This window comes from Vulpes vulpes, chromosome 15 (genome assembly GCF_048418805.1).
Source record: "Vulpes vulpes isolate BD-2025 chromosome 15, VulVul3, whole genome shotgun sequence".
In the NCBI taxonomy this organism is placed as follows: Eukaryota; Metazoa; Chordata; class Mammalia; order Carnivora; family Canidae; genus Vulpes; species Vulpes vulpes.
In genome coordinates, this window is record NC_132794.1 from 85,145,111 (window position 1) to 85,169,908 (window position 24,798).

The 24,798-nt window shown below is 39.3% G+C and overlaps 1 protein-coding gene and 1 pseudogene across 1 annotated transcript; both read left to right on the forward strand.

The window, feature by feature from the left end:
- The first annotated feature begins 1,752 nt into the window (after positions 1-1,752).
- Positions 1,753-24,389, forward strand: CEP55 (centrosomal protein 55). Its single transcript, XM_072739535.1, has 9 exons — positions 1,753-1,941; positions 4,110-4,304; positions 6,174-6,449; positions 10,038-10,106; positions 17,606-17,756; positions 19,278-19,591; positions 20,899-20,970; positions 21,896-22,021; positions 23,268-24,389. The coding sequence occupies exons 2-9, from the start codon at positions 4,122-4,124 to the stop codon at positions 23,466-23,468; spliced, it is 1,392 nt and encodes a 463-aa protein (XP_072595636.1). The 5' UTR covers positions 1,753-1,941; positions 4,110-4,121; the 3' UTR covers positions 23,469-24,389.
- Positions 7,519-8,204, forward strand: LOC112917645 (V-type proton ATPase subunit E 1 pseudogene; annotated as a pseudogene).
- Positions 24,390-24,798: the final 409 nt, after the last annotated feature.

Consider the following 24,798-nt stretch of genomic DNA (forward strand, 5'->3'; position numbering starts at 1 on the left):
ACCCTCTGCCTGCTCTGTCACAGTGGTAGCTCCCACCAGAAGAGAGGGACCTGGAAGCAGATGTGTACAATTGAGGTGTCTGGCCCAGCAGGCCCAGACACCAGGCCTCAAGCTGCCAGTCTGCCAGGTGTCACCCCTCTTTACATAATTCCCCCAGCTCCTTCTCTTCTTTACTCCCCATTTGGCTCAAAACTGAGCAGGGAGATTTCTTTCTCTGTCACTCTAAGGATTTTTGCAAATTTCGATGGAAACTAATTTTGCTCTTGCTCTCAACTGTAGGCAATGCATAACTTTCACAAACCCCGTTATCCTTTGCCATGACTTCTTCCCACCCAACCCCATCTGATACTTTAAACACAACAGATGTGAAAGAGCCCAATTCTATTCACTTTTCTATCAGAAATGTGAGCCCTTGGAAGCAGGGACCAAACGTTATCTTCGTATGTTGAAAAAAATTCCTTAAAGTTCTCTACACGGTTTCTCATCCATTATATGTAGTTACATAGGAGTTTGTTGCTTTTTGTGTAAGAATGGCTAACTCCAACTGAGCATTTACTAAATGGCAAGCACTTAACATAGATTCTCCAGTTTAATTCTTATATCCATTCTGTAGGGTAAATATTATTTGCCTTATTTTACAGGTCAGGAAACCAAGGCTCAGAGAGGTTAAAGAACTTATTTAACATCACACATCCGGTAAGAGGCAGTCAGGAGCTAAACGCAGCCCTAATCTGGGGTTAACTGGTATGTGACTCTGCTTTTCTAGGATGTTTTGCTACTGTATCCTTTTATTACGTCTCTGGTGAGATTATGCTTGATCTAAAAGAGAGAGGTTAAGCTTGGGCAGCCCCGGTGGCGCAGCGGTTTAGCGCTGCCTGCAGCCCAGGGTGTGATCCTGGAGACCTGGTATCGAGTCCCACGTTGGCTCCCTGCATAGAGCCTGCTTCTCCCTCTGCCTGTGTCTCCGCCTCTCTCTCTCTGTCTGAATAAATAAGTAAATAAATAAGAAAGGTTAGGCTCTGTCAAACATTCCTTGTGCCTCCTCGTTTTAGCAATATAGCCCCTAAGGTGGCTAACCATGACCCAGACTTGACTTACATCAAGCCAGAGGGCAGCAATCTGGAGCAAACGCCTGCCTAGACTCCTCTGGGGCTCATAATCTACGAGTTCAGTCTGGCGTGCCTATCAGTTCTGCCACCTGCTACACTCCGCAGGACTCCACCCCTGACTTCTGGCAAGAGAAAGATTCAGCACAATGGGAAGACAGGCTGTCCTCCCTCAGGGAATGCAGTTCTCCTATTCCAAAATGGGCAAAATTGGTTTCTAGAAAGGCAAATCATGCTCCGGGACACAGAACGAGTTAGTCCCAGTTCAGTTACTGGATTTAGCTCACTGAACATAGTAATGTGCTTGATCCCCAAAGCAGACAAACACAACTCTCGGTTCCTTATAAGGAAACACATAGCCCGAGGTCTGAGCGCTCAGAAGAGCCCGGAGACAGCCCCAGAAGAGGACCACCAACTGGAGGGCAGGAGTTCCCCGCCTGAGTCCGCCTCTGCTCCCGCCCCCTCGGACCCACCTCCGTTCCACCTCGCCTCCAGGTTCCAGCCCCGCCCCCTCGGAGGCCGCAGCCAATCGGAGGGCCGCGAGCCCGCCGCGCGTGCCGCCCCCCCTTGCTGCCGGCCACGCCCCCGCCGGCAGTGACGTGCCCCGCCCCGCAGCCGCGGGATTCAAACTCCCGGAAGCGGCGCGGGTGCCGCAGGGTGTGACCCTGCGGACGCGAGGACCCGGCTTCGCTTCAGGTGCTGGCTGGCGGCAGGGAGGCGACAGCCGTGGGTGACGAGGGCGGCCAGGGCCCGCAGCCCCGAGGCCAGGCCGGACGGCGAGGGACACGGCCGCGGGCCGACAGCGTCTGCTTGGACTCAGTCTCTGCCCGCCCAGGTATATGTCCCCTTTCCCGGGCGCTCGCTTCTTGCCTGGCACCGGGTTGGGAGTCTCACCGCCGCGGGCGTGTCCATCCTTCCTTTCAGCTTTGCGGTGCGTAGGTGCGTATTTTCATCCTCCCCCCCCCACCCCCTTTTTCTTTTTTTTGGCGCGGAGAGGCCAAGTGACTTGGCCAGGGTCTTTCGTGAGGACATCGTGGGGATTAGCAAGCACGTTCGTGTCTGTTCTACAAACATCTTCATTTTAGAAGTGAGAAAGTGCCTTGTTTTGCGGATTTTCTTTGCCTCTCTGCCCACGTAGCTCTTATGTGAGGGGTTTTTTTTAAAGATTTTTTTTTTAAAAAAGATTTATTTATTTATTTATTGTGAGAGAGGGGGAGAGCCCGTGCACAGACGGAGGGGCCGAGGGAGAAGGAGAGAGAATCTTAAACAGACACCGCCAGCTCCATCTCAGGACCCTGAGGTCACCACCTGAGCCGAAATCGAGAGTCAGTGGCTTAACCGACTGTGCCCCCCGAGCGCCTGTCTTTGTAAGATTTGCCTGCAGTTGGGAACCGTGTAATAGATGCCTTGTGCAGGTGGCTGGATTGCAGCGTGCTGTCTTATCAACCCAGTATACCGAGTCAGCAAGTGTTATTACCAGAACTCTATAGGGAAGAACCTCCTGTGGTGGCGGGTTCTCAAGATACCATAACCTTACATGAACCTTAATTGATTTACTGGTTATTTTAGTCTGTCACCTTCAAATGGGCAAAAATCCAGGACTAACCTTTTGCTAGATGGTCCCTTCACCTCAGTTTACACAGCTCGAGTGTTTTCAGGCTCTCTGATTTCATACAGGGTGACCTTAAAAGTCACTTCTACAGAGAGGCCTTCCCTGCCACCTTATCAAAGTAGGTCTTCCCAGTTTTTACTGGAATCACTTAGCACTACTTTTCATTTTCTATTTAGTGTTAACTTTACACCTTGAGAATCTTTACAACTTAAGAATTTGTGTCCTTGTTATTTCTTGCTTCCTTTACTAGATTAAACGTCCCATTAAGGGGACATGTCTCTCTCTTTCTTTCTTTCTTTCTTTCTTTTTTCTTTCTTTCTTTCTTTCTTTCTTTCTTTCTTTCTTTCTTTCTTTCTTTCTTTCTTTCTTATAGCCAGTTTATACCAGCTCCTATTATGCTACTTCGTAAATTAGATTTTCTAATATTTTTTGAGTGCATGAATGGTCTTATATTCCTTTAACTTCCTCAGTTACCACCATTATTTTATCTTGGGATCCATAAGGTGGAAAATGGTTTTTAATCTCTCTAATTAAAGCTACTTTCATTATATGCACAGTATGTTTCACTATATATTTTGCCCCTGGAGTTAATACTATACACTTCTTCTAAACTGTTACCTAATATTCTTAGCAGATTCTAAGCTTCTCCTTACTTAATTTGGCCTCTTATCCTTAATTCTTGAATATTGTGTCTCTTTTTCCTATAAATATCCTGTCTTGGATTCTTCTTGCTTCTGCTTACTATAGTCTCTCAGGTAGCTGCCTGTTTACATAGATTTGAACATAGATTTGAACAGGACATATCATTATGTTAGGTAATGACATTTCAGTGCCTATGTTCTCAGAATTATATCATTTACCACAAGCATTTTATTCCTGGGTAAGATATGTCTTTGTGATCTGTTTCATTCAGCCTTCATTTAATGGTTTAAGTATTGATCCCTTTTTTTTAAATGAAACTTTCTCATTGAAGCATGACATACATACAGAATCCTCCCCAAAGCATAAGCATCCAAGTTGACATATTTTTAAATTTTTTTATTTTAATACCAGTATGATTAACATACAGTGTTATATTAATTTCAGGTGTACAATATGGTGATTCACTAATTCTGTGCATTACTGTGCACAGAATTAGTGAATGTCAAGATAAGTTGTCATGTTTTTAAAAGGTGAATTCTCCCCATGTATCTACCACACAGATTAAAAAATAAATATTGATGCCACCAAGCCAGAAGCCTTTCCCAGTCTCTTTCTCATACCCCACTGGTTTGGCTGTGTCACTTCTATTGAGATAGAAATGTTCTTCTATTTAGCAAAAGGTTACAAGCCTGAGATTTGTCTTTTTAAACTTAGACTCATAAAATATAATTGTATTTTCATTTTTACAGATAGTTTCAGAAATGTCTTCCAGAAGTCCCAAAGGTTTAATTAAAGGTAAATGGGGATCAAAGCCTAGTAACTCCAAATCAGAAACTGCATTAGAAAAATTTAGGGGAGAAATTTCAGCCTTAAAAACATCAGTGGATGAAATCACAAGTGGAAAAGGAAAGTTGACTGATAAAGACAGACACAGACTTTTGGAGGTGAGTGGCCTTATAAATGTTTTTCAATTGTAATAAACTTTGCTGTAGGAGATAAAGTATTTTCCCAATAATGATATAATTTAGTTTTTCTGTTCATTCACTAAATGTAAAAAATCAAATCTAATAATTTCAAAGTGTTCAACAGAGTTCAGATTTTAACATGAGTGTTTAAAAATCCATTTTATCATGTATATTGGCTGCTTTCCAAGTAATCTTTGTTTTCAGATTTTTTGAGGTAAAATCATTACATGTATTGGCATTTTGCATTCTGTTAAACTATATTTCAGGTTCTCTAATTTACAGTTTGTTATGGCATAGTCAATAAAGCAGCTAGGAACATATTAGAACTGGGAGATTTTAAATTTTTAATCATCAATTTTATTTTGCAACAGTTCTCTTATTATTCATAGTTAGAAAATAAATGACCTGTATTAAATAGTATCATTGGATTTCTTTAAATTTTATTTTATAGACACATCATAAAACCAAATGATTTATTATTCTTTTAACAACACATACTTATTCAAGCATTGAGAAATGATCTATCACTAATTCTTAGACATAAAGATTATTTTGCAGTCTGGTGATGGAATCTAATAGCTTCCCTGAGAGATCTCTTTCCAGTTCTTTCCATCTTTGACAAGCACTGGTTGTCAAAACTTTGTTCCTTTATAATCAATTGAAATTAAACCTCCTGTAACTTCTCCCCATTTGTTCTAATTGTATGTATTATAGGCATAGAACAAGTAATTTTTTATCCATATGAAAACTTCTCAGATATTTGACAGAATCTTCCTTCCTTTTACTTTTTTTTTTTTTTTCCTTTTACTTTTCTGTAGACCAACCCCATACTCTTCAGCTTTTCTAGCATCTTATAATCCTGGTTACTTTCCTGAGCACCTTGTGATGCTTGTGATGTTTTCACATTCCTTGAACAATATTGGTGTGTGTGCTGTGCACTGTGGCAAACATGAGTTGAAATGGCACTGTTATTTCCACTAATCTGGATGCTGTACCCTCCAAAAGCCTAAAATTATATGGGCTTTTTTTTTTTTTTAACTGAATCATACTACTGCCTTATCTTAGGCTTGAGGCAAATAAAGTCCCCACATCATTTTCACAGGGTCAACTAACTCAGTTTCCCCATTTTATATTTGAACAACTGCTTCTCCCCTCCACCTCCATGCAAGTTTGTAGTTTTATGGTGATTTTACCGTCTTAGCATGTAAAGTCAGTCTCTTAACTTTTTTGGGCTCCCCAGAGTTGCTCTCTGCCTTATGTCAGCAGCAGTTTAACAAGCATGCCTTCTTTATCTTTTAAATCCTTGAAAATGTGAACACTCCTTTGAAGATCATCTTTTAGAGTTGATACCAAATCATTTATTAACAAAAAACAAGTTAACAAATGCATTTTTATCCAGTTGTAACATTCTGTAATTTTTAAGTTCTGTTGCTTCGAGTTCATTAATGAGCGTGTATCTATCTCTTGTATGGCTTACTTTTAGCCTTTAAGATGATTAGAACTGGTATTATAGAAGGATTATTATCAGATACTGATGTGAGAGCCAGCTTTTCTTTAGCTTTCTCTTACCATTCTTGACAGAGTTGGTTTCTCTTTTCTGTGTATGTGTGTCCCATTCATTTTATATATATCTTAAGTATGGCACTTAGTGTATCGCAGTAATTTATCAGTTTACCTCTCTATGAGCTCTCTGAGCATAGGACCTCGGCTTCATTTTCTTTTTGGCCCTGGTATCTAGTATAATGCTGACTTGATGTATAATAAACTCTTCATAAATGCTTGTTGTATGTTGCTTATTTTCATGTTTGACCTGGCTTTGTTCTAAGATTCTTCTTAGTTTATATCTAGAAAATTCAAGTCCTAGAAGCTGAGAGGGAGAAGAATGCATATCACCTCACAGAGAAAGACAAAGAAATACAAAGACTCAGAGAGCAGCTGAAAGCCAAGTATAATAATACTACATTGCTTGAACAGCTGGAGGAGAAGACAAAGGAAGGCGAAAGGAGGGAACAGCTGTTGAAATCCTTGTCTGAAGAGACAGATGTATTGAAAAAACAGTTGTCTGCTACAACTGCAAGGCTTGCTGAACTTGAAAGCAAAGCCAGTACACTCCGCTTATCACAGGTACTCATCATTTCTTTAAACTCAGATTTTTTCCCTTTCTGACACAATTTTTAATTCTTGTGAAGAATGGGTTTGTTAAAACACACTTGTCAAATGATGAAACAACATAGTATACTAACAAGTTATTTTTTATTTATAGCCTGGTATCTTCTCTATAAGCAAAAATAGTTAATATGGCTCCCTCCACTCCCCAGATCATTTTTTTTGTGCAAAGGAATATTCAGAATACAGAATCTACTGTGTATCTACAACATCCAAGGTTTTCTAGGGTTTTTTTTCCTGTAGTTTCTATCATAAAGACAATAGCCTTCATTTTGTTATTTTCAGATTTGAGATACACCGTTATAATATCCGGTATGCTTTTTCGAGCTACAAGTGCTTTTGCTCCCTCCTCCTCTGTTTTAAAGTTACTAGTGAGAACAAGGCTTTGTAGGTAGGCAGATCTGAGTTCAGATTTTGGTTCTACCACTTGCAAGTTGAGTGAACAAATTCCTTAACCTTTCTAGCTTTAGAGATAATGCTAGAATTCACCAGACCCTTCTTCTAAACCTCAGTTTCCACACTGTTAAAATCAAGATAAGAATATAGGAGATTAAAATAGGTGAAGGAGGTAGAGATGTATAAAAAAATAGAGAAATAATCCTGGAGATTAAATATGGTGATATATGTAAATCCCCTAGCATGATGCTTGGCATATAGTAAATGCTCAAGAAATGATTTCTTATTGATTAGATCTTTGATTCTTTTGCAAATTTGAACATTTAGATAATACTAATAGTATTATTACCACCTATAGAAGAAAATCTGTAGCTTTCAGATATACCTCAATGTTAATAAGGGTCTTTGCACTTTTTCTCCTATTCAGAATAGTCAGAGTGATAGGGCCTAACCATTTACATGTACTGTCATAGATGGGCAATTGAATACTTTTACAGGTGAATTCAAAGAGGATATGTTGATAAACCAAAGGAAGCCGATACCTCTGCAGGATTTTCTTTTCCTGCTTTCTACCACCACCTTCGAGGCTAAGCTTGAGCCAGTGGCCTGCCGGCCTAGCACAGCTTTCCCCATGGCCCTCAGCGATGCCAATGTGCAGAAGCAGATTAAGCATATGATGGCTTTTATTGAACAAGAAGCCAACGAGAAAGCAGAGGAAATAGATGCGAAGGCAGAGGAAGAGTTCAACATTGAGAAAGGTCGTCTTGTGCAAACCCAAAGACTGAAGATTATGGAATACTATGATAAGAAAGAAAAACAGATTGAGCAGCAGCAGAAAATTCAGATGTCTAATTTGATGAATCAAGCAAGGCTCAAGGTCCTCAGAGCAAGATAAGAGATGACCTTATTACAGACCTGCTAAATGAAGCAAAACAGACTCAGCAAAGTGGTAAAAGATACAACCAGAGTCCAAGTACTGCTGGATGGACTGGTCCTCCAGGGTTTGTACCAGTTGTTGGAGCCCCAAATGATTGTTCGTTGCAAGAAACAGAGCCTTTCCCTCTGGTAAAGGCTGCAATGCAAAAAGTGATTCCTATGTACAAAATTGCCACCAAAAAAGATGTTGATGTCCAAATTGATCAGGAATCCTACCTGCTTGAGGAAATCGCTGGTGAAGTGGAGATCTATAATGGGGATTGTAAAATAAAGGTTTCCAATACTCTAGAAAGCTGACTGGACCTTATAGCCCAGCAGATGATGCCAGAAGTACGGGGAGCCTTATTTGGTGCAAATGGCAACAGGAAGTTTTTGAACTAAACCTTTGGGAGGGGTAGAGTTCATCCACTGTTCTCCTGCTGTGGCGTGGAAGTTTCTGATATTTGAAGAAACGAGATATCTGTGTGGCTTCCTCTTCTCTGTTCTCATAGTCTGTATTTGTCAGTGGATACTCTGTGTAGCTAATGCCCTTATCCTAATTGTTAACAATAGAGAGAAAGTTTGACTTCATATAATCAGGAAAGCTCCTTCTTAGCTTATCTAAAAGTAGCACAACTTTCATCGGCTTCTGTAGGGTGAAGGTGAGGGTATCAGATGGTGGTCACAGGAGCTTCACCAAGTCTCCGCTCTTCCGCGAGTCCTCTGCTTCTAGTTCTTGAGCCTAGAGGTGATGTGTACGGTGTTCTCTGACATGAAGTCTTTGCTCTTAGGCTTAAAGTGCATGGGGGCCATGCATACCTCCCAGCAGTAGTTGCTTCACTGCTAACCTGTTTGGGCCTAGAAGTGTTCCTCATCTGTAAATGTGATTTAAGACCTAAGCAGTGAATATGTCTTATTTATTAAAACAAAAGGTTTAAAAAAAAAATAAAAACAAAGAGGATATGTTTTTGTAGAGAATTTTCACACAGCTAAAATTCATGAAAATTATGGATCCAAAGTGATCACCTAAAACTTTTCCTTAAAGCTCAAGAATTAGTTTCTCCACTTTTAAATACAGACACACAAATTCTGGTAGAAATGATAACTCTAAAAAATGTATTCTTATAACAATCATATTATAAGGTTATTATTGATTTCTATGTTAGTCGGCCTGCTTTGATTCTGTAACAACCTACAAATCTCAGAGTCTCATAAAACAGATGTTCATTTTCCCCCCCCATGTCATGGCCTTGTGCATGTGGGAGTGGAAGAGGCTTTGCTCTGCAGAGTCACTCAGATCCAGGTTCCTTCCTTTTAGTGGCTCCCCCGGCCTTGCACCAGATCCTCTGTGTACAGCTGTAAGCTAGAGGGAACGTGTGGAGCATGAAGGGAGGGTTTGGGGACCAGGCCTGGCATTGGCATATGTCACTTCTGCCCCCATTCCATCAGACAGAATTTGGTCTCATGGCCTCACTAACTGCAGGGAAGGCTGGGAAATATAGTCCACAGTGTACCCAGAGGAAAAGGAAAAGGCTTTGGTGAACTGCCTCTGTCCTAGTTTTTACCAGGATGACTAAATTGAGGGGGAGAAAGGGCTACTGGTGTGAGCTAAGAACCTTTGGAGAAAAATATTTTGTGATTTATTGCCAGTGTTCACACAAGTCTGCTTCCTTAAAGGTGTTAAAAGACTGAAATATAGCTTGTTAGGAGTTTTGTTGGTTAGCCTGGATACCTATCCATCCAACCATCCAACCACTTTTTTCCCCTCTGTGTGAAAATTAAAAAAAAAAAAAAGGAAAGAAATTTTGTCTTGAGTTCCATATAATCTGTATGGACTAATACTAATTAATACTAATACAAACATAATTCTAGAAAACAACTTTTATCTTTTATTTGACAATTTAATATTTTCCAGATTTCATTTAAACAGCCTACTTGTTTAGTTTTGTCTCATTGTGGTGAAAACCACTGGGCAATTCTTAGGCACTGAGGTATGCTGTGATCCAGATGACCTCAGAAATCAAATTAGGTATGAAATCTCAGGGCTTCCACTCTGCTGAGGAAGCTTCCAGATCTTCCTTCTCCTCTGGTACCTGTCACCTGGCATGATGGTTCATTAGCATGTACTAGATGTGGATTTTGAGATGTCCTTGTGAAGTATTCTCTGTTATAGAACCAAATATGGTGAGGAAACTTGTTAAATTTTTTATATTAACTAATATTGGTTTATTTCAGACTATGGCTACAAGCTGCATCAACTCATCAATGAATAATATTCATGAAATGGAAATACAACTGAAAGATGTAAGCTCATTTTCCTTTTATTTATTTTTATTTATTTACTTTTTAAGGCTTTTATTTATTTAAGAGAGAGAGCACGAGGAGGAGCAGAGAGAGAGAGACCAGAAGACGCCATGCTCAGTGCAGAGCCCAGCGCGGGGCTTGATCTCATGACTCTGAGATCATGACCTGAGCTGAACTCAAGAGTCAGATGCTTAACTGACTGAGCCATTGAGGCGCCCCTCATTTTCCTTCTATTAAGTTATGGGAAGAGAGGATTAATTAATTCATTCTTAAATTTCATGGAAATTGACAGCATTGATGCTGTGACTTGAAAATAGTCTGTTGAGGAGTAAAGAACTGAATGGTTTGAGATCATCTCCCTACGTTACTACCTTTAGGTCTCTTTCTAGGAATTCAAGAGGGCCAGTTCCTCTAGTTCTAGTCTCTTTAGGCAAGAAAGCCCTAGAACTCACCCAAATACCTCAACAATGTTCCTTCTTTACCTAAATCTAGTTTGCCCAGTTATTATATTATGTTGTAATTTCACTTATAATTTTTTCTTTTTATTTATCCATGCAAGATGTATTTATTCACTTGAAACTCTTCCCTTGGAATCAGGATTTGCTTTTATAGTTTGAAAAAGAAACACATTCTCTGTATACTCAGTACTTTTCTGTAGAATTTGAGATGAGGTTTTCTAGATATATTGTAAGGCTATATTACTTCAAACTTATGTGTTAAATAGATTGGTGTGTTTCATTGTGAATTGAATTAATTGAGGACATAGGATTATTATTCACTGTATTTTTTCAAGTTTTAGTCTGAGATACACAATGTAGAAAATTCTTGAGTTAATTATTAGGCCAGTAGGTAGGTATTTTGATTCCAGAAATATTACTGGCAAGTCTACTCTTCTCTAAGTTTCTCTTAGGATTCCTGTTTTCTTTCATCTAGCAAGTGTACCTTGAGGTCTATTTGATCTTCCAAAGAATTTAAATCTGAGTGTCTGGATCTCAGGGTCCTATAGTACCTTATCAAAGTAACTCACCTACAGGTAACTAAGATAAAGAAGAAACATACTTTTTAAAGATCTATCAAAATAAGTTCCTTGTGTCATATGTTATACGACCTTTATTGTTCCATGTATGTCAATACCTACCAGCTGCACAGATGTACAGATGTATGAATGATTTATGTGCACACCTCCTACTTCCCCTTTACTTGCTCCAGCCATGCTGGCTTTCTAACTACTCCTTCAATACACTACCTTTTCTCTCTGCTCTGCCTGGCACACTGTTTCCCCAGATATCTTCATGACCTTCCTTACCTTATCAGATAATATTCAATTGTCACTTTCTTGGGTGGGGCCAGGGCCAGAGGGTTACCCAGCCACCTTTTCTAAAATTATAGCTCCCAGACAATTCCTATTACCTTTTCCTGCTTCTGTAACTTTTCCTCTCATCGCATATTACCGTTAAACTTACAATATATTTCACTCACATATTGTGTTTATTATGTAAATCTTACACTGGTATATGTTTTACGAGGGGAGGATTTCCATGTTTTTTTTCACTGCTATATGCCCAGTGTCTAGAACATTTGAATTTTATTAGTACCTGAAAATATATGCTATTGTCTTAAACATACATGTAACTTTTAGGCTTCTTGGTATCAACTGCTTCAAATATCAGTTAAAGTTATTTTTAGATAATGACAATTCTTTGTATGAAAATAACTTTGAAATGTTATACATGGATACCCAACCTTTTTGTTCTGTTTTATCTTCCTGGCTTACTTAAGGATCATATTGTGCTCCTCTGCTCTGTTTACCTTAGAAAGGATTTCAGATAAGTGGAGTAAAATTTAACCCAACTCACCATCCAATGGTCTAGACTGAGCAAGGCCTCCCAGACTCCCCTGTGCATATGAGACTAGGGGATCTTCATAAAACACAAATTCTGATTTCATTGGTTAGGGTAGGGTCCGAGATCCCACGTTTCCAATAAGCTCTCAGCTCTGCTGTATTAACTTACACATTTGAGGAGCAAGAGATGATTTAGCTCTGGTTGTCTCTGAGCCCAGGGGGAAACTAGGAAGCAGGGAAAGCAACCTGTCACTCCTCTGAGCACAGGGCTCACATTATTCTGCTTTGAGAGCTCAGTAGTTCCAGTCCTTTGCCCTTCTTCCAGGTTCCCACAAAGCTTCCTGGATCACTTTGCCCACCTATTTTAAGAATCAGTATTCGTTATGCTGAAAAAAGCCCTAAAAACCCATGTTCACCTTTCTTAATGCCTAACCGTATCATTCCTCAGTGAACATTTAGGTCTGGCTGACATTTTGAAATAATTACATGGAGTTCATACTGTAAACATTGTAGAGTGTCATTGACTTGCAAACCAAATAGCTAAGAGGAAGCTGAAATAGGCATTTCTTGCTCTGAATTTTAAAAATCTGATTTTTAAACAATTTAAGGAAAGTAAATAACAATTATTAATTTTTATTTGGAAAAAATTCAAATTTACAGAAAAGTTACAAGAATAAAAATGGTAAGTAGAACACCCATATACTCTTTACCAAAATTCAAACATTGTTAACGTTTTGCTTCATTTTATATATCTCTTCAATCCCCACCCAGACCCCCCAGAACATAAATTTTTTTTCCGAACCTTTTAAGAGTGAGTCGCATGTATTACAGCCCCTTAAACCTATATACTTCAATATATATTCCTCAGAACAAGGATGTCTTCTTCAATATATATTCCTCAGAACAAGGATGTCTTCTTACATGTCTACAGTACAGATAGCAACTTTATTTTTTTTTTTAAGATTTTATTTAATTATTTGGTAGAGGGAGAGAGAGCAAACAAGTGGGGGTGGGGGTAGGAGCAGAGGGAGAAGCAGATTCCCCACTGAGTGAAGAGCCCTACTCAGCGCTCAGTCCCAGGACACTGGGATCATGACCTGAGCCGAATACAGGCACATATTCCAGCTTTGTCAGTTGACTTGCTTTTTTTATTCCTCCAGTATAGACTAACATTTTAACCTATGTTAGAGTTTTTGCTCAGGAAACATAAAATGGATCCCTGTGAAGCCTGAGGAAGAGCTTTAGTAGCATTCACTTTTGCCTACTTGTGTTCCATATTTTTTTTTCTGTTCCATATTTTTATTGATAATTTGAGTGGAAATGTTAAATGCATGCCTTATAAATGTATAGAGGGCATAAAGCTGGAAGAGATGATAATGCAATGATGACTCTAAAGATGCAAAACTAATATAAACATTTATTGATAGCCATCAAGTCCATTTATTATTGATACTATTTACAGAAGAAAGCAAATGCAGAAGACAGTGAGGCCTGGAGGAAAGAAACATTGACTACTTTACTAACGTAACATCGCCATCACCTGGTCTTTTAGAATATTGCCCCTCAAATCTTCAACCAACAGTTCTGTTTCTCATACTTAAGTGATGTATGGACAGGTTCCTTTAAAAGAAAATTTTTGGGGCACCTGGGTGGCTCAGTCCATTAAGCATCTGGCTTCAGCTCTGGTCTTGATCTCAGGATGCATGGGATCCAGTCCTGCATTGAACTCTCTGCTCAGCAGGGAGTCTGCTACTCCCCTTCCCTTTGCCCATTTTCCCTGCTCCTGCTCTCCCTCTTGCTCTTGTGCTCTCTCTCAAATAAATAAATCTTAAAAAAGGAGAAAATTTTCAGCACCATCCAACGTTGACTTGAATTATTTATATTGAAATGTTTCTTGGGGCACCTGGGTGGCTCAGTGGTTGAGCATCTGCCTTTGGCTCAGGTTGTGATCCCCAGGTCCTGGGATCAAGTCCGTCTGCCTATGTTTCTGCCTCTCTCCTGTGTCTCTTATGAATAAATGAAGTCTTTAAAAAACTGTTTCCTAAAGTTGGACAGATTTAAAATTTGATATACAATTAGGTATCTTTAGCATCAAACACATGATTTATAAAGATTTGGCTATATGCATTCTTTTTGAATCCTACAACACTACCTCTTTTGGCAGCTAAATTTGAGTATTTAATACAGAGTGAATGTACATTATCTCCACTTTCCAAATCTACTCTTAAGCTCTGTGAGGAGGACTCATGTTATAACTGTCTGACAGGTACCAAGAGAAAAGTGTGTGGTCAAGTGACTGGAGGACCTTGGACTAAGTCTTTGATTCCAGAAGCTGCCTCTGTCATCCTAATCCATTTCTTAGTTCTGCAGAGAGCAGACACTGAAATTCTTTAAGCCCCATGCCTACATGCTCATGAGTTTGTAGGATGCTCATGGAAAGAGCCTAGTAAAGGTTAGAAGAACTCTCTAGACTGAGAGTTTTTATATAGAAAGATCTTTTCAGACTTGAAGCTCAGCTGTTTTATATCTTTAAAAGATAGAAATTCTTACTCTAAAAGAAGACGCCTTGGTATACAACTGAAAATGTCCAGTGTGTTCCTTACTACTTTTCCCATCTCACCCCCTGGGGTGAGATGCCAGCTCATAGGAGAGAGGAGCTACTCCTTTTTCAGTGTATTTACAACAAATGCAAGGTGATTGAAAAAGAATTGAACATTTTTGAAAGTGTTTCAGTATGTGTGTTTTACTTCAGTCTGCTTTGATCATGCAACTTTTTTGTCAAGAACTTTGTGCCATCTTTTTTGGCACCCCTGAAGGATATAAAATTATACGTCCTGGCTGCCACTTCAACCACTGATAATAATAGATTTCAACAGGTCTGAGTGAATTATGACACAAAGGGTGCATAGTATACACTTGTTAAAATCATAGAAATAGCTATGGTAGTTCCATTATAAAGGGGTTTGAAATTCATTTTCATATATTCCTTAGTTAATGAGAAATAGCTTTTTGAGAGTGTTTGATTCTTTTTAAATCATTTTGAATGGATTATTCTAGTATGTATAAGGAACTACTAGATTTTTTCATGACGTTTCCTCCCCTGAACTTCAGTTTGGGGCTAAAAGACTTGTGTGGGTGCTTGCCGATTCTGGCAACCATTGTTTCTCTGCTCCATGTTGTTACCATCGTTCACATTTATTAGGCAGCTACTTGCCATGGAAGCATCGAATATATGAATGGAACTATACAAAATCTAAACAAACCTGGGCCAGCTGTCCAGGGGCCATGATCTAGTTCAGATAAGAACTATCATCAGAACACAATCAAGGTCATTAGTATAAGATGCCAAATAAATTGAATGGACATTAAAATCACTGTTGGCTTACAAAGGAGAGGGAGCTTGGTGAGGGCACTTATGGCATGGAGGCCTGAAAGACAACCCTGGATGCACTGGAACTTGATGAAAAGGTGGGATTTAAGTGGGCACGTGATATAGGAACGAGTTCTAGGGCATTCTGGGCAAGAGGGTGTGTATAGCTATGTGGACAGCAAGGTGGCAGTGGAGGCCAGAAATGGCTAGGCTGTAACCTGAAGAGATAGGAAGAGGCAGTTTATGGGTCATTTTAATGTTAGCCTAAGGGAACATAGCTTCAGTTTTAGCAAGTGGTGTCATGAAGCTCTCAAAAATTCTGTTACTAATTAAATGATTTAGCATGTAGGGGAACCAAGGGAGAGGTTGAACTGAACTTATTAAGAGTTGTTTTTCCTCCCAAAGTAGAATGATTATTGTATTAATTAACCTAAAGTTTTTGGTGATAGTCTGTGTCTCCTCTCACTCTCTTAATGGGGGAATCACCTTCCAACTGAGGGTCTGCATTGTTAAGCAAAAAATGGACACATCTTTTTTCTTTTTTCTTTTAATCCAAAAGCAGGGTTTACCAAGATCCAACAGTCAATCATTGCTCAAGACAAATCATAGCATGGGGTATGCCCATGGGGCAGAAGTCTCAGTACAGATGAGCTTGGCTATCATGAAGGGATATTCATGTCACTATGTAGGCCTCCTTCTGGGATGTTTCATCCATACTTTACATATGTGACATGAGGTTTAGATGTATATGGACACTCTACACAAATAACCGTTGAGATTTACTTGCCCAGCCTCTCAGAAACAAAGAACAAGAAAAGAACAGTCTCATCTTCTTAGATTGAACTTCTAGGTTAGAAAGAAGACTTATAATCTCATTGCATGGTGGTGCAGTATAAGAATTTCTAGGCTTTTCCGCCCAGAATCAACAGATGAATTGTCTATTTTGCTAGCTTTAACTTGAATCTGTGCCCCACTTTCAGTAACAAAACTAGGGGAAGGGGGGGAGGGTAGTGTGCAATTGCTGGGGATACGGGGCTGTCCTGGCAGACTCCTTTGGCTTTGCCTTTCACTGAATTTCCAGGGATCAACTGGTTAAGAACAATGAGAGTTAGAATCAGAGGATATATGAATTTGTCCTGGTTGATAATAATACACCACCTCATAAATCTACACACCTTTGTCCATATATGCCACCTTGCTTTATCCACTAAAGTTAATGTAGCTTCTTATGTGAGGATTTGCCGGTGTCCTACCACAGATCAGGTGGTATCAGGTTTTTAGACTTAGGCTAGGTGGCCAACCAAGTAAGGCTATCAGAGCATGTCTAGTTTCTTGAAGGAAAGAACCAAAATGAAAAACTATTAGCAGTAACAGTAAACTAATGTTAGCAGTAAAAGTAAAGTGAATGAGTTTCTGTTATCTGCTAACTTAAATAAACACTGCCTACTTTATTAATATTATGCCATCATCCAGATGATTTCTAGAGTACATATTATACACAAAGCCAGGAATACTTCCAGAAGAGCATGGTCTGCCACTTCAAGAAACTTACTATTTAAAAGACAAAGTAACCACAGATTAAAAAGCTGAAGATGTTTGGCAAAATAATTTTTATTTTATTTATTTATTATTTGTTTGGTAAAATGACTTTTAAAAATATGTAGACATATATATATAACAACTGAGTTCATAAGCCCCTTTGCAAATCAAGTGAGTGATCCCAGTGTGGGATTTTTACTTGAGTCGCAGGAGGATGAAAATTGGTGATAAAGAGGGGGCGGGCTTCTTAAGTGTGATTCTCTGAGAGGCAGCCACAAGGTGGAGTTTGGAGTTCAGGTTATTGGGCAACAGCATCTGTAACAGAGAAGGAAAGTGGCTGGACTGGGTGGGAGCACCAGCCAACCAGGCCGCAAGTCCATGTCTCTCTCCACATGGGGAGCTCCCGAGCAGAGTTGTGTGTTGGGTGGAAATCTCTGGAGCAGGGCCTCTACCTCTGCCACAGAGGTGTTCTAATTTACATGGACAGACACAAAGCAAGTTGTGTATAGAACAAATGAACTTGACCCCCTGGAAACATGACTTCACCATGGTGTTAGGTGCTCTAAAGGACCTTGACGTCAGAATGGATCTCTGGGTTTCAAACCATGTGGTGGTGGTCTAGAGTTCTATTTGACCCACAAGAATTTCTTTGTACTAGGAAAGGCTACATCACTGGGGCTCCCTTACCCTTTTGAAGATTTTGGTTTTTTTATCTTATTAATGATTTGCTTTCATTTTCTTTTTGAGGCTCTGGAGAAAAATCAGCAGTGGCTTGTGTATGATCAACAGCGGGAGGTCTATGTAAAAGGACTTTTAGCCAAGATCTTTGAGTTGGAACAGAAACCAGAAACAGCTGCTCATTCACGCCCACAGCAGACAAAAAAGGCTGAATCAGAAGGTACTGGTATAAAAATGTTCTTTTGGGGTAGGCTTGCCTGCCATTTTCCAAAAGGAGAGATTTGTCAAATTTAGATTTTTATAAATATGTTAGAAAGTGAATTAAGCAAGTCTTATAACTCTGAAGTAAGAAAGACTATGTTAGCAAGTTTGTTTTCTCATTGTTTTCTGATCAAAGGGACCAGAGGCACAGGGTGATGGATCTCTGACAGTTCTAAAGGCACATTAAATTTTCTCCTTCCTATGTGTCCTTCCCCACTTTCACAGATCTTCTCCAACTTCATTTCCCCCAGAGTTGGCCTCCTCACTGATCATGTTTTTACTTTGCTTCCTTTCATGTATTGGTCAGTCCCAGAAGAAAGAATACATCTTATAGATGATTCTTCAGTCCTTTGAATCTCCCACAGAATTGAAATGAAGGATCCTAGGGAGTATGCAACCTTTTTTCCAAGGGCTTTGTAGCTTCCCTGGCTTTGAGTTTCACAAGAACCCTAAGAAGTGGGGCAAGAGGGGTCATTATTCTCATTTTACAGATGGGGAAATAGGTCCAGCAGTTCTAGCTTATAAACTAAGAAAAGAAGAGAAACCTCCCATGCAAAGCACTTGTTAAAAACTGATAGCCCTAACGGGACTGAAGCTTTGAATTATATAAAGAGAAGGCTAAAGAAAGGCAGGCAAGGCTCATAATCTTGGAGCTTCACATTTGAAAATTTGAAATGAAGTTAATGCTAATAAGGAAAATATAGGGGAGCCTCTGTGGCTCAGTGGTTAAGTGTGTGCCTTTGGCTCAGGTCATGATCCCGGGGTCCTGGGATCAAGCCCCATGTCAGGCTCCCTGCTCAGGGGGCAGCCTGCTTCTCCCTCAGCTGCTCCCCTTGCTTGTGTTCGCTCATTCTCTCTCTTATCAAATAAATAAATAAAATTTTTTTAAAAAGGAAAATATAAAAGAATTGGGGGCAAAGTTACTTTACTATAATGCTTTTATAAGTTTATTATACATAAAAGTAATATTTTAGTGGTGAGCTAAGTCTAATTTCTTTCTTTGGCAATATAGGTTTTTCTCTCTGTCTGTATGTGTTTTATCAAAGTGATATGAACTCTTGTTAAAGTAATTTAATAGAAGTATAGAAAGGTCTGCCCACCCTTCCTTTCCCATCCCAATCGCTCTTTCTTCCTCCTATGAGAGCAATTGCTTTCAGCATTTTTGTTTTTAATTTTGGTAATTATATATATATGAACAATGAGTTTATATCTCTACTTGTTGATTTATCTTCTTTACATTATTACTTTATCTTCCCATAGAACAGCTATGTTACTGTTTCCACTTCTTCTATTTGTTTAACTTCAAAAAATGTACCTGAACTTCTTTTTCTCGTTCTGTCAAATATCAACCCTATCTCTTGGATCTTATTTATATATATAAAAAAAAGATCTTATTTATAGAAATGTGTTTAGTTTTAACTTCTCAGGGATATTATCTATTATATAAAAAGTGTCTTGTGCCACAATGTGTTTGTCATAGATTTTCTTCAAGAAGAAAAACAAAAATATTACAACCATCTCCTGGCAAATGCAAAAAAAGATCTCGAGGTTGAACGACAGACCATAACTCAGTTGAATTTTGAACTTAGTGAATTTCGAAGAAAATATGAAGAAACCCAAAAAGAAGTTCAAGATTTAAATCAACTGTTGTCTTCACAAAAAAAGGCAGATGTACAACATCTGGAAGACGATAGGCATAAAACAGAGAAAATACAAAGGCTCAAGGAAGAGAATGATATTGCTAGGGAAAAACTTGAAGAGGAGAAGAAGAGATCTGAAGAGCTCTTATCTCAGGTGAGCCTAACCAGTAAGACTATCCATGATCCAGAATTTGAAATTGTCATTGTACTCATCCAGTGTCTGGTTAACTACTAGGGAACCAGCAAGGAACAAAACAAGTTCCTGCAAGTTCCTGCCCTACTATGGGATTCTTTAGAGTGGAAACAGACCCTAAACAAGTACCTACATAAGCAAGTAAAAAAAAGCAGGGCAATATGATGCAGAGAGACTGGAGGCCTGAGATGGTACTGAGACAAAGGTCTTTGGGTAAGAAGGTCTTTGGGTAAGAAGGCAAGCAATGGGGAATTCCCTGTGGAGGAACTCAGGTGTACAAGGCAGTTGGTGAGAGGGAGGCAGGTGTGTGCCAGAAGTCAGAAGGTGTGAAGCAAAGAGGTTAATTGATGCTGGTTCGCAGTCTGGCACCTTGATCATGGTGATGCTGTGCTCAAGTTAATTCACACAAATCTTCCATGTTCTCATTCTACTCCCCACCTCCTGCCAGGATGTCTGTGTCAGTAACATTAGAGTTACTAAGTTAGGATGATTAGAATTGAATAGTACTTTGAAATCATTCATTTAAATCTTACTCGGCAGCATGGAATAATGGAAAAAACATGATCTGGGATCCATACCTGGTCTCTAGTTCAGGATGTGCCGCCTTAGGAAAATCAGCTGCCTTCCCAGACTTGCAGGTCATTGGTGTGTCAAATTAATCACAACAATCTCTTTTTGCTTCATAAGGGCTTTTGTGAAGGTCAGCTGAGAGAATGTGAAAGGTCTTTGTAAAGTCAAGGGCTGGGTAGAAGTTAGTTATTGCTATTATTAGAATACGAAGTAATTTTTTAAAATCATCCAAAAGTTGAGAGAGGGATTAAAAAAAAGTCTGTAACATTTGCCTTCTTAGTCTTTACCACCTAGCTTCTGCCTACAGGTGCACACAGTGATATTTACAAAAGATTAAGCAAAAATGGTTGAGAATTCTATTGCACACCTCTGCAGACCAGGAGGGCAAGGCATTGCCAGCTTTGTTATCCAACTCAGAAATATTAGCAGATGTCAGTACTTCAAGAAAGTAGGTGTGTGTGCTGTAGAGTTTGGTGCTGTTCATCACCATGCAGTCTGTGCCCCAGGGAACTCTCAGCCAGGGTGGTTCTGCTCAGCTGCTTTATAGATTGCCATCAAACAAGCAGCTGCAGTGACTCAGCGCGACAAGCAGGTGTTGTCCCAGATAGAGATGTGAGACTGGTGAGCTTCTCATGCACCCCAGGTCACGCAACCAAAAGATCAGCTATGACGGTGTTGGCTCTGTTTACATCTGACAGGTCCAGTTCCTTTACACATCTCTGTTAAAGCATCAAGAAGAACAAACAAGGATAGCTCTCCTGGAACAACAGGTACTTATTGGGGTTGCTTTTAAATTCACCTTAACTTGTTAGGAAATGGAATATTTCCTCATGTTTATTCTGTGAAGAGCCATTTGAAAGTCATGAAAAGAGTTTTTTTTTTTTAGAGAGAGAGAGCATGGGGTAGGTGGAGAGGGGCAGTGAGAGAGAAAGAGAGAGAGAGAGAGAGAGAGAGAGAGAGAGAATATCTTACTAAGCAGACTCCATGCCCAGCATGGAACCCATTGTGGGGCTCAATCTCACAAACTGAGATCATGACCTGAGTCAAAGTCAAGAGTCAGACGTTTAAGCGACTGAGCCCGCCCAGGCACCCTGAAAAATGTTTTTAATAAACTTTAACAACCAAAAAAATTAAGTGACTATCTGACTTATCTTGCCATATATTTCTGTCTTTAGGCTAAACCAGATTCTCTGAACTGGGATGGCAATTGTTTTGACAGGGTGATGTTGGCCTTAGCAAATTTTATTCTTCCCCACATGGCTTCCATAGTCCCTATTCTAGCCTAGCAGGGTCTCCCCATGAGGGCTACTGTATAACTTCAAGCAGAACTCAGAGAGCACCATTTATTCTCAGAACCAGAGGTTTTTAGTATATTCCAAACTGAGGAATAGCCATCTCTTTCCCTTCTTCCCCTTCCCCACAAACAGGGGAGGGGGATGGGGAGGAGAAATTCCAGTCAACTTCCTGAGCTCCTCCTCACTCACCTATACCTCCAGCATTTGCTTTGCTCCTTGGATAAACCAAAGCCTCAACCGTAAGCTTCATTTATCAACATCTCATTGTACTCAGATGAATTCTTGCTGAGAGGCACAAATGCTTGCCTCTTGTGCCGTGAAAAACATTTACACCTCTAGTCCGGAGAACCGGACAGTGTCTATTAAGCCGTAATTGTCTTGTCCTGGGCATTTGTTCCAGATGCATGCATGTACTTTAGACTTTGAAAATGAAAAACTTGACCGTCAGAATATGCAGCACCAACTGCATGTAATTCTTAAGGAGCTCCGAAAAGCAAGAAATCAAATAACACAGTTGGAATCCTTGGTGAGTTTGGAATGGTTCAACTAAAACTTCTTTTCTTCTTTCTCTTGCTGCTGTTTTTCCATTTATTTATCAAACCAGTTCCCAAACCAGGAGGATACAGCTTAAGAATGGCTGTTTCTCAAATCAGTAGGCAAAAGAACCCCTGCTTCATCTGAAGCAGCTGCCTTTTAGCATCAACCCAGAGCGCTAGGAAGAGGGACATGATGGGCCTCAGCATCACGCCTGCTTAGTGGTGCCTGGATCTTCTCCGCCCCAGCATGCGGGATTCTAGAGGCACTACACAGGGGCTGCCCTGGGGGGCGTGGGGGAAGGGAGCGCACTTGTAAATCCTCAACGGAAACTGTGTTTTTCTATTTAAAAAGAAAAATGCCATTTTTAGTGATAATAGACTGTTCCTGTTAATACACTGTTTTAAGCATATTAAATTAAGCACGTTTTGTGGGTTACCTTTGAACACATAATCTTTTAAAACATAAGCCTTTTAAATGATTTCTTCTATGAAGAAGTGATTTTTGATTTATTATTTGCATCTTACTAATAAGCTTTTGGGATCTGTGCTTGCATGTTATGTCCCATTGGCCCATATTTTATACATGATCGTAGTACTACAGAATATTTGCAGATGGTGAAATGTTACAAATAGACTTCCTCAGTTTTTGAAAGAGAAAAAAGCAATTGTTAAAATCATTTGTAGCTTCTTTATGAGTAAAAGACAATATGCTTTGACTCTAGTAAGTCATTGGTTTTGAGGATTTATAATATTTGAAATTGAAATTTATAACTCATTCTGTTACTATTTTCCAAAGTATAGGAAGCTGGAGGATATACAAAAGAGTCCATAATTTTCCTGTGCTTTTTTCTTTGTGTCCCTGCTGTCCATCATCTTTAGACTGTACTATAAAATATTCATTTTTAAGCTTTATTGACTATTCTGAGTTCCTCAGGGGGAAAAAACATGAAAAAGGAAAGTCACAAACATTTTATGCAGTATTTTCATCATTTCTGTGTGTAACCTGTTTGATCAACATTAACATTTTTTGCTATTCTTGATTCTACATTGTTGTTTTTATTGCTGAACTTGCTGCTTTTTTACAAAACTAGCAAATTTGGCCAGCCTTGCACACAAGTCTACCTTTACATTTGGCTCTAAGTATTTTAATAGAACTATCCATGTAAACCCTCAAGCCTAGTACTTCTTGGGTAATTCGGGTAATTTATAACCACCTCATATATATTTATTTTTCAGAAGCAGCTTCGGGAGCTTGCCTTCACAGAGCCATTAGTCACTTTCCAAGGAGAGTCTGAAAACAGAGTAAAAGTTGCCTCACCAAAAACTCCCACTGCTGCACTAAATGAAAGCCTGGTGGAATGTCCCAAGTGCAATATACAGTACCCTGCCACAGAACATCGAGATCTACTTGTCCACGTTGAATACTGTTCCAAATAGCAATATAAGTATTCTTTGTTTTTGTGTCAAAAGATTCAATACTGTATCTTATGTTAGCTTATGGATATTTTGAATTACTTATTTCACCTCTTACATAAGAAACTGCCTCCCTACCTTCAGAGACTCTGGTATAGGAGTGAATCATTGTATTTTTTTGGCTGCTTTGCATTTTCCTTGGCAGCTTTACCTCCCTGAGATGGTTCATCTTCAGGCTTCAGTGATGGAATGTGTGAGCTGAGACAGCTGACATTTTGCACTGTTAAAGTACTTGATGAAGAAAAGATAGTTCAGGTTATTGCTCACGGATTAAATTTGTTGCACCAACAAGCAAATATTTTATGTTTTGTAGGTTTTTAAAAACCAGAGATAACTAACCAAGGATCTTAACTATGTTGGCTTTTGTTACCCAAGCCTCATAAACATACAATTCTGATTTTCATGGCCATTGTTATACTTTCTATATTTTTTCCTTGCTATTACAAGGCGGTTATTAGAAAAGTTGGAAATTTTCTTGACCTTTTTTGCTGCTTACTGTTGAAACCTAGCTGTGTTCTAAGCACAAAGCAGATTCTGCTTAAGGAATACTCAGTGGCCACATAATGTTCTCTTTCATACTAACTGACTGTAACTTTAACTTGAATTTTGTTACCACATGTTGGTCATTTAAAGGTGTTATAATGAATTTTAGCAAAACCATCTAGCCCTCTCATTTGATTGGCAGGCATTTTATTTATTTATTTTTGGCACTCTTAAAGTTGGGCAGTGTAATGAGCAGATATTTGCTTATCCGAATATATATTTTTATATATGTGTGTGTAAACCCCCAATTTTTTTTTATTTCTTCAAGTTTTCTAAAATGCTGAACACTGGGCTACTGTTAGTAATATAAAGGAGAAAAGAATAAAATTATTTAATAAGTTTTAATATGCCTAGTGTATATGTACATAGGTAAGTATTCTCAGATTTCTCTCCTGAGAGGTGTGCCAAAACAATGGATTCACTTATAGTGTAAAACGATAAGGTAGTTAAGGATCCACTGGAACCCCAAACCACATGAGGCTGTGAAAGGTTAAGCAGAATCCCCATAATCATTTAAAAAAGAAGCATATACATTCTTGGGGGTTTCAAACTCCCAAGTCAACTCCAAAGCCATTCTTCTCTCTACTCTGCCAGAAAACCCTTGTGAATTCTCCAAACTAAATATACTTAAGTGATAATATAACCAGAGTAGTGGAATGTTCCTTGAGTCAGAGAGGAGCCAACTGATGTTCCCATCCCTTTGGTCTGAGAAGTTGTTGTGTCTTGTCGAACCCCTGCTCCACCTGTTCCG